The 10,000-nt window shown below is 47.7% G+C and overlaps 2 protein-coding genes across 2 annotated transcripts in view; one reads left to right on the top strand and one right to left on the bottom strand.

The window, feature by feature from the left end:
• The window catches only part of plaub (plasminogen activator, urokinase b), an 8,673-nt gene extending 1,571 nt beyond the window's left edge, over nucleotides 1-7,102 (bottom strand). The window contains 10 exon segments of the mRNA XM_083932726.1: nucleotides 779-919; nucleotides 1,000-1,151; nucleotides 1,237-1,354; nucleotides 1,357-1,437; nucleotides 1,522-1,590; nucleotides 3,130-3,227; nucleotides 5,396-5,549; nucleotides 6,628-6,732; nucleotides 6,822-6,924; nucleotides 7,005-7,102. Coding sequence (XP_083788852.1) covers nucleotides 779-919; nucleotides 1,000-1,151; nucleotides 1,237-1,354; nucleotides 1,357-1,437; nucleotides 1,522-1,590; nucleotides 3,130-3,227; nucleotides 5,396-5,549; nucleotides 6,628-6,732; nucleotides 6,822-6,924; nucleotides 7,005-7,067 — 1,084 coding nt within the window. The 5' untranslated portion in view covers nucleotides 7,068-7,102.
• A 1,782-nt stretch (nucleotides 7,103-8,884) lies between these two features.
• The window catches only part of LOC310960885 (proton channel OTOP3-like), a 5,095-nt gene continuing 3,979 nt past the window's right edge, over nucleotides 8,885-10,000 (top strand). Inside the window, exons 1-2 of the mRNA XM_083932723.1 lie at nucleotides 8,885-9,619; nucleotides 9,709-9,845. Coding sequence (XP_083788849.1) covers nucleotides 9,259-9,619; nucleotides 9,709-9,845 — 498 coding nt within the window. The 5' untranslated portion in view covers nucleotides 8,885-9,258. The remainder of the gene's footprint in view (nucleotides 9,620-9,708; nucleotides 9,846-10,000) is intronic.

Raw genomic sequence — 10,000 nt, forward strand, 5'->3', positions numbered from 1 at the left:
AGTTTATGAATAATTAGGGGCGTGGCCTCTTGAGTGACAGCTAGCCTCTGGCCCTCACTTCTCCTCGGAGGTAAACGTCAGCCAGATGGACGTACGCCCCTCCCCCCAACGTCACATACATGCTCTTGGTAAGAGATAATGAGGCGGAGTCAAAGTCTGACAAGATGGAGACTCCTGTAGGCGAGGACGATTGGATCAAGTTAGAGAACGGACCTCGACGGAGACGCTACATCCATATTTATACACTGGTGTTCACATACTTTTAGGGCGCACTAACACTGTCCTTCCGCACCGGAAGCGCGCACATGTACATGTACGAGCACGAGGCCTACGGCGGTTCTGAGGTCATTTCCTGTGCGCCTGTTGGGATGTAGAAAAAAGAAGGAGGGACCATGCGCGGACATTTCAAACAATGGCGGCGAAAGGTTCACGTTGGTGTGATGCGGAGGTGGAGTGTTTACTGAAGATTTGGTCGATGAAAAGATTCAAAAACAGTCGACAAGACGCACAAAAACTCCGAGGTCTACGGAAAGATCTGGAAACAAAGCCACGCATCGCCATGACGTCATCAATGCGTGTGACGTGTTACGGCGTGATGACGTATAGGCAGCAAGAAGCATTCTCCGAGGCCCAGGTAGTGTGGAGTACAAACGGGCCTGGAGGGGGGGACAAGGACCCTAAGCACGGGGCACGGGACAGAGGCACAGTGGGAGGGCGCCCTTAAGCTGTATGACACCTCTTCAGTCGGGACAGGACGACAGTATTCAGAGCACCTCACCGTGTTTCTCTTTCCCATATCCAGCGATCTCACAGGTGGATCCAGGCTGGAGGTTCTGCTGAGGCGGCGGCAGACACACGGTCTTCACTGAGACGCTCTCCTCTGCACACTTCCCCCGTTTGGCCCTCAGCTTCAGCAGAGCTGCAACACAACAACCAGAGGATCACTGCTCCGTTCATCGCGTCATCGACACCGAAGCAGCTAAAGACTCGCGCTCGTACCGATGTCGTTGTTGAAGTCCCCGTCACTGTTGTCAAACCCATCGTGGAGGATGATGTCTTCCACCCTGAACGTCTGCTCCACGGTCAGGTCCGTCTCATTCATGGCGTTTTTCCCCAGGACGACGGAGAAGCGGCGCTGTTTGCTGTGGGAACTGAAACACAAGTTCACACGTCCAGTCAACCTGCTGTCGTTCCTTAGCACCTGCTGCTGTTACGGTAAGTGACCTCACTTCCTACCCCTCAGGGAAGCAGTGGGCAGCTGTGAGGACCCAGCAGGCCGAGATCAGACTGCCCCCGCAGCGGAAAACCTTCTCCTTGGATTTACTACTGCGCCAAAATATGGCAGCAACCCACGGTGGGATTCCACAGCGGCAACTGTTCCACCCACGATCTTCATGTGCTTTCTCCTCGAGCGCTGGCCGCACGTGGACTCCACAGCTGGGGGGTGACACAAGGTTCAAAACAGGCTTTGGGGGGAAACGCGTGAATGTGATACTGAGTTCAGTAATGAAGTGGACTTACCCGGTTCTGGCTCTGGCTCGGTGGGTGGTGGTGGTGGTGGTGGTGGTGGTGGTGAGGGTGGGGCTGGAACTACAAGATCAGAGCGTTGGACACGGATTAAACATGCAACTGTGACGACTGTGAGAGCAAAGACGTAGCCACCGTGTCGTCACCCTCTGAACAGTATTGTCCCCCTGCAGAGCCGGAGACCCCCTTTATAGTTGTACACATGCTCGAGTACGCAAGTGATGTTTCACTGGCGCCCGCTAAGCTAATCGTTAAAGATGGAAACCTTTACTGACGTGAGTCTTCAGGTGGACTGTTGCCGGCTGCATGTACCTTTAAGTTTCAAGCTAGCTTAGTTAGCAAGGTGCAATTACCGAACGCTGCTCATACGTGACCAAAACATTACGATCAACATTAGCGAGAATGCAGCTTTAAGTGGAGTCTCCTCCTGCTGGACATTAGAGAGAATGCAGCTTTAAGTGGAGTCTCCCCCTGCTGGACATTAGAGAGAATGCAGCTTTAAGTGGAGTCTCCTCCTGCTGGACATTAGAGAGAATGCAGCTTTAAGTGGAGTCTCCTCCTGCTGGACATTAGAGAGAATGCAGCTTTAAGTGGAGTCTCCTCCTGCTGGACATTAGAGAGAATGCAGCTTTAAGTGGAGTCTCCTCCTGCTGGACATTAGAGAGAATGCAGCTTTAAGTGGAGTCTCCTCCTGCTGGACATTAGAGAGAATGCAGCTTTAAGTGGAGTCTCCTCCTGCTGGACATTAGAGAGAATGCAGCTTTAAGTGGAGTCTCCTCCTGCTGGACATTAGAGAGAATGCAGCTTTAAGTGGAGTCTCCTCCTGCTGGACATTAGAGAGAATGCAGCTTTAAGTGGAGTCTCCTCCTGCTGGACATTAGAGAGAATGCAGCTTTAAGTGGAGTCTCCCCCTGCTGGACATTAGAGAGAATGCAGTTTTAAGTGGAGTCTCCTCCTGCTGGACATTAGAGAGAATGCAGCTTTAAGTGGAGTCTCCTCCTGCTGGACATTAGAGAGACTGCAGCTTTAAGTGGAGTCTCCTCCTGCTGGACATTAGAGAGAATGCAGCTTTAAGTGGAGTCTCCTCCTGCTGGACATTAGAGAGAATGCAGCTTTAAGTGGAGTCTCCTCCTGCTGAGCATTAGAGAGAATGATGCAGCTTTAAGTGGAGTCTCCTCCTGCTGGACATTAGAGAGAATGCAGCTTTAAGTGGAGTCTCCTCCTGCTGGACATTAGAGAGAATGCAGCTTTAAGTGGAGTCTCCCCCTGCTGGACATTAGAGAGAACGCAGCTTTAAGTGGAGTCTCCTCCTGCTGGACATTAGAGAGAATGCAGCTTTAAGTGGAGTCTCCTCCTGCTGGACATTAGAGAGAATGCAGCTTTAAGTGGAGTCTCCCCCTGCTGGACATTAGAGAGAATGCAGCTTTAAGTGGAGTCTCCTCCAGCTGGACATTAGAGAGAATGCAGCTTTAAGTGGAGTCTCCCCCTGCTGGACATTAGAGAGAATGCAGCTTTAAGTGGAGTCTCCTCCTGCTGGACATTAGAGAGAATGCAGCTTTAAGTGTAGTCTCCCCTGCTGGACATTAGAGAGAATGCACTTACTCGACTCGTGGCCGCACCGTGGAATAGCACAGTACTCCCACACCAGCTGCTGGTTCTTCCACACGTAGCACCACGGACGCCGTCTGTAGTGGAGATTTCTGAAAAAGAGACGAGCTGTAGCGTCAGACAAAAGATTCGCTCACAGCTCGTTTCAGTGGAGAAACGTTTTTCTCTGAGCTCCAGCACTTTGGATTTAACGTGAAACAATAAGAACGAGGCGATAAATGCTGGTTTACGGTTTAAAGACAATGAAAACAAGTGTCTCACTATGAGCAAAAGCACTAAAATTACACAAACTTCAACTTTAAAGGTCCCATTTCCTGCTCATGTTCAGGTTCATACTGTTTGTTTGAGCATTTATGGGATTTTTATCTTGAGTTTAAAGACTTTAAATAAAAAAAAACCCCAAACAAAACAAAAGAAGAGGTACGTTCAGGCATTTTGTAACCTTCAAGTGTCTAACACAGAATTCCTCAAATCAGATCTTGACAGTAAAAAAAGCTTTTGTAATGTATTTAATAACAAACTGTCCTTTTAGTTTGTCTTGTAGAGACACATTTTCATGCACTTCTTTAGCTTAGTGGGAAGAAAACAACCAAAATACACATTTAACAGTTTATTGACTTCACTTTGTGTCCCTGGATTTCTCCTAAACTCACCAAAGTTAGCGTTAGATGACGCCTCATTTGCATATTGAAACATAACATTTCAGAAACGTGTAATGCATAAAATATTTGTCTTAATGTCGGTAATTAACTGGGGAAGTTCCTTATGTAGGAATGAGCCTGTGAATGTCCTCATGTGTCCAGGTCGTCGTTCTCCTCAAAGCAATTTCAGTCCAAAGCAACTGGACTTGGTTATTTGTGAGAAGACGTTCAACGAGCAACGAGGAACGCAAAGACCACTACATAAACGCACGGACCGACACAGGAGAGCTCCCTCCTCAGGTCTGGACTCCGCTGCCCACTCACACCTCAAGGAGAAAGCCCACTCCTTTAAAGACAACCATGTCCACATCCTGGACCGAGAGGACAGATGGTTTGAAAGAGGAGGAAAAGAAGCATCTATGCAAAAGTAGAGAAACCATCGTAACAAGAAGAGGAGGTCTGAGACACCAGGACCAGGACAGGACCAGGCTGGGACTGGACCATGGCTTACCAGAGGAGGAGGTCTGAGACACCAGGACCAGGACCAGGCTGGGACTGGACCATCGCTAACCAGAGAGGAGGTCTGAGACACCAGGACCAGGACCAGGCTGGGACTGGGACCATGGCTAACCAGAGGAGGAGGTCTGAGACTCCACTTCTCTCAGTTTACAATGCTGCCCTTTCATCCCTTCATCCAACAATCCAACCTCAAAGAACAACTGTTCACAAACGTCCTCCTGTGACTCCAACCACTGTCGTTAAGACTCAATAGAGCACTAACCAAGTCCAGACCTACTTCCACCAACCACTGTGGTTAAGACTCAATAGAGCACTAACCAAGTCCAGACCTACTTCCACCAACGACTGGACCAGGACCAGGACCAGGACCAGGCTGGACTGGACCAGCACTAACGAAGTCCAGACCTACTTCCACCAACAACTGGACCAGGACCAGGACCAGAACTAACGAATTCCAGACCTACTTCAACCAATGACTGGACCAGGACCAGGACCAGAACTAACGAAGTCCAGACCTACTTCCACCAACGACTGGACCAGGACCAGACCAGGTCCAGCTGGGACTGTACCAGCACTAACAAAGTCCAAACCTACTTCCCACCAACGACTGGACCAGGACCAGGACCAGGCTGGGACTGGACCAGCACTAACGAAGTCCAGACCTACTTCCACCAACCACTGGACCAGGACCAGGACCAGGACCAGGCTGGGACTGGACCAGGACCAGGCTGGGACTGGACCAGCACTAACGAAGTCCAGACCAACTTCCCACCAACGACTGTCACTCTAAACGCCGGTCGTTGGCACTTGGAGCCAAAGGGTTCCAGTGACATCATCGACCTGTGAGAGGTTAAATTAGTTAGTTGGACCAGTCCCAGCCTGGTCCTGGTCCTGGTCCTGGTCCAGTCCCAGCCTGGTCCTGGACCTGGTCTTGGTCCTGGTCCTGGTCCTGGTCCTGGTCCTGGTCCTGGTCCTGGTCAGATGCGTACATGACCTTCGACTGAAGTTGCTTTGAGGATGGTTATGTAGGAATGTTTTATCTGATTCACGTAGTGTTTCAAAATGTATGACATTTACAGAACATACGCGTGATTTCCCACCTGCAGTAGTTGTGCCTCCCTGATTGGACGTCAGTAGACATGAAGCGCTGCCGGGTGTTTGAATCCCACTCCTCACACGTTCGCCCGCTCTCTGACTTGGACGCGGAGCCTCTGTAGTAGAGTCCCACGCCCTCGTAGCACTGAGTCCCCTTCACTACAGGAGCAGCGTACGGAGGCACAGGAGGGTCAAAACAAAGGGAATCATGGGAAATATCAACAGGAATAAATCAGACGTTTTTTTTAAAAATTACTATTAAGAAAAATAAGAAATAATAAGAAGACAAATAACTAAATATAAAATAATAATTATATAAAATTCAATGCTTAGAATTATTCCTTTAATTATTATTTATTTTTATATTTCAACCATTTCAACATTTAGCCGTGTATTTATTTCTCTTTAGTTTTCCACGTTTTAATATTTAATCTCTATATTTCCATATTTATTCTTTACATGTTTATTTATCATGTCATTAATTAATCTCTATATTTCCATATTAATTTGTTTTCCTCATTTATTTATTGTTTTAATAATTAATCTTTATTTTTCCTCATTTATTAATTATGTTATTAATTAATCTTAATATTTCCATATTAATTATTGTTTTTTGTCCTCGTTTATTTATTAGTTTAATAATTCATCTTTATATTTCCTTATTTATTAATTCTTTTTAATTTATTTTTTTAATTTATTTATTGTTTTGATAATTCATCTTTATATTTCCTTATTTATTAATTCTTTTTAATTTATTTTTTTAATTTATTTATTGTTTTGATAATTCATCTTAATATTTATTTATTTATTTATTCATTTATTTTTTCTTTTTGCACTTTTTTCTTTGTATTTCAACGTTATTTATTCTTTTACTTATCTTTATATTTCCTCATTAATTATTATTTTTTTATATTTACATATTTATTCTTTTATTCTCTTCATTTTTATATTTCCTTATTAATTAATTCTTTAACTTAAATTTATATTTCCTCATTTATTCACAAGTGTAATTATTCCTCATTATATTTCCATGTTTATTCATTCTTTTATTCTCTTCATCTTTATATTTCCTCATTTATTTATTTATTTTTAATAATTAATCTTTATATTTCCTCATTATTTTGCTTTTTTCTCACAGACTTATTCTTTTCCCGTGGCTCTGGTGACTTTGATTAAAAACGTGGATTAATATTAATTAATAAACTGCAGCTCGGTTCCTTGTTTTTCAGCTTTTTACCCGTTTCACAGATTCTCCCGTCAAAACCGTCGGCGCACAAACAGAACATGTGTTCCCCGGACGTCAGGGACGGGACGGAGCTGCCTCCGTTCAGACAGACGCCTCCTGCACAACGAGAGGGAACCAAACACTTCAGCACAGCCTGGGGTTCACGCACGGCACCAGAGGGCAGTGACAGACGTGGGGTTTCTCACCTGAACTCTCAAAGGAGGAGGAGAACGAAGAAGAGGAGGAAGACGAGGATGAAGAGGAGGAGGAAGCAGAAAATGGGCTCCCTCTTCTGTCTCTCAGTGAGCCCTAAAGGTACAAAAAAAGTCATGAAATCCATGAAACAACAATGCAACATTTCAATAAAAGCCAAGTAAAGACGTCCTCACTGCTCCAGCTGATCCCAGAGCTGCCAGGGTGCAGATTAAAGCAAAGCTCTTCATCGCTGTCATGTTGCCTCGCTGCTGCACTGATTGAAATCCTGCAGAGAGCCGTCTGTGAACCTCCTCGGGGCTTCCTCTGTTTTGTCTGCTGTGTTCGGGGAGGAGGGGGGAGAGTCCTGATTGGCTGAGGAGCCGGCCCACGTTAAACTCGGGTGTGAGGAAACAGCAGCTTGCAGGGGGAGTGGATGAGTAAGTGCTGTTAATCCATCAGGAAGCGGATCGATAACTCTGGTATGTTGGAAGCTGCTCTGTCAGATCGGACGTGCAGCTGCTTCTGTGGCGACTTTAACACGTCTGGATTCAAACTGAACCTGGATCAGTGGTTGAACGACACTGTGAAACATGTTTATGACTGTCTGGGCGTCCTAATCCTGCACAGATGTTGGTGCCCACACCCTGTGACGCCTCGGAGAGTCTCAGCAGTGACACCGCAACAGTTGGGAAACTGATACTATGGCCTAATAACGACGGCGTGAAGACGTGAGTGAGGGGTTAACGTCACAAAGTCTCTGTAATAAGGTTTTGAAACTACTTTACCGCCCTTTTACTGCTGAATTACGACAAAAACACACCCACAGTCAATCAGACGTGAAGGTTAGTGGTGAAAATATTCTAAATACAATGTACACGTTCACTTATATAGACGTAGATATCGTCTGTATAACAAAGAAGGACGTAGCTTCCAGGTCTGTCAGTGGTGAAGAGCCTTAAAGCTGCATTCTCTCTGATGTCCAGCAGGGGGAGCAAACCTCTGCAGCAGCATGAGAAGAGTCCCTACACATACAACAAAGCAGCAACAGTGTAGTTAGTGAAGCCAGAGTTTATTAAAGAGTGTTTTAAAGACTTACCTACTGGCCCCTGTACCAGCTCCTCTCATAGTAAAGTCCATTACAGTGGATTACCAAAGTCAATCCCAAAGGAAGGAGCCCGTTGGTGCTTTGTTGTGTGTGTAGGGACTCTTCTCATGCTGCTGCAGAGGTTTGCTGTTATTTTCAGCAGCATTAGTGGTTAAAAAAGACCTTTGAATGCCTTCACCGTACTGCCCCGAGCTAATCACTGTGAGTGCGTCTTTAGACACTGATTATCCGTCCGTCCCGTGCCCCGTGCCTTAGGGTCCTTGTCCCCCCCTCCAGGCCCGTTTGTACTCACACTACCTGGGCCTCGGAGAATGCTTCTTGCTGCCTATACGTCATCACGCCGTAACACGTCACACGCATTGATGACGTCATGGCGATGCGTGGCTTTGTTTCCAGATCTTTCCGTAGACCTCGGAGTTTTTGTGCGTCTTGTCGACTGTTTTTGAATCTTTTCATCGACCAAATCTGCAGTAAACACTCCACCTCCGCATCACACCAACGTGAACCTTTCACCGCCATTGTTTGAAATGTCCGCGCATGGTCCCTCCTTCTTTTTTCTACGTCCCAACAGGCGCACAGGAAATGACCTCAGAACCGCCGTAGGCCTCGTGCTCGTACACGTGCACACGCTCGTGCTCGTACACGTGCAAACGTGCTTTACTAAAGCCCACCTCTCCCAAACGGGCCGTGGACGGCAAGCGTGCCGCTCCTAGACGTGGTACAGTTGCACTCACACTGGTCAAAGGAACCAGACTTTAGCCGTGAAACCTGTTTGGGCACGGGACGGAGGCACAGTGTGAGTTGGCGACTTTCCGCTGTGACTGAAACTGAATGCAGAAACACTTTCAGCTGTGACTGAACCATTAGCTGCTACTTGAGTCTGCGGCGATAAGAGTGAAGTTACATTTAAGAGTCAGTTCCTGGTGCAGACTGTAAACAAAGGCACTGCCTGACACAGAGCCCAGCTGATAAACCCTTTCAGAGTAAAATCACCTCACTGATGGAGCTGTAGATTAAGGTCACCTGGGGTCACAGAGCAGACCTGTTGTTTGAGTGGCACCGCGGGTGAAACAAAGGTCAACGTGAAGAGCAAACATGATACCTGTTTCCTGTGAAAGGTGTGTTAATGCGCTGGGTTGCGGCCACACCTTCACTGTTGTGGGAAGGCGGATCAAAAGGGCTGTTTGCACTGTTCAGACGCATGCCTTCACACGTTCAACTGCAGCATTTCACCAGAAAGCAACGAGAGGAAACGCTGCAAACTGAATGGAAAAGAGAAGAAGAAGAAGGAGGGTGAAAGGAACTGAAGAGCGTTTTTAGAAGGAGGACACAAAAAGGTGAAGATGGATCCAGACTCCAGAGAGCTGGAGTCCTGGGGGACGCCTGGAAACCCCCAAAGCGATGAACCGGTTAATAACCGTCAGATCCAGGACCCGGAGCTGGACCCGGTGGTGGTTTGGGTTCCCAGTGGGAGGCGTCTGATCTCCGGTCTGCTGGGTCTGAACGCGGTGCTGCTGGGAGCGGCCCTGGTGGCCGGGCAGGCCTTCAACCCCGGGGGCCTGAAGCACCAGGAGCCCCAGCTGTTCATGCTGCTGCTGATGGCGGTCAGCTTGGTGTGGATGCTGTGGTACCTGCTGTGGGCCCGGAGACAGCCCGGCATCTGCCCGCACAAAGACCACCACGCCGGGGGAGTCACTGTCACCGGTGAGCTCCCGTGCATCATCACCGTGACGACAGGATCTGATCGTATTTGTCTGTGTAATGAAAGTTCTCCTCCCTCTCCTCCGGTGCAGTGGTGCTCCTGCTGTTCGCTGCGTTCAGTCTGCTGCTGTGCGTCTTCAGGGTCGGTTACTTGGTCATCATGAGGGAGTGTAAGCCCGCCGCCACGGTGCTCTCCCCGTTCGTCGAGGCGCCTTTTCTCACCCTGCAGGTAATTCAGATTTTAATGGTCAGTCGGAGAGAAAAACCTCCGGCTGCTGAAACAAGAGCATGAACCAGAAGAAAGAAAGATCAGAGTAGAGGAGGAGGAAGAGGAGGAGGAGGAAGAGGAGGAGGAGGAGGAGGAGGAGGAAGAGGAGAGGAGGA

The sequence above is a fragment of the Echiichthys vipera genome, assembly GCF_963691815.1.
Source record: "Echiichthys vipera genome assembly, chromosome: 18".
In the NCBI taxonomy this organism is placed as follows: domain Eukaryota; kingdom Metazoa; phylum Chordata; class Actinopteri; order Perciformes; family Trachinidae; genus Echiichthys; species Echiichthys vipera.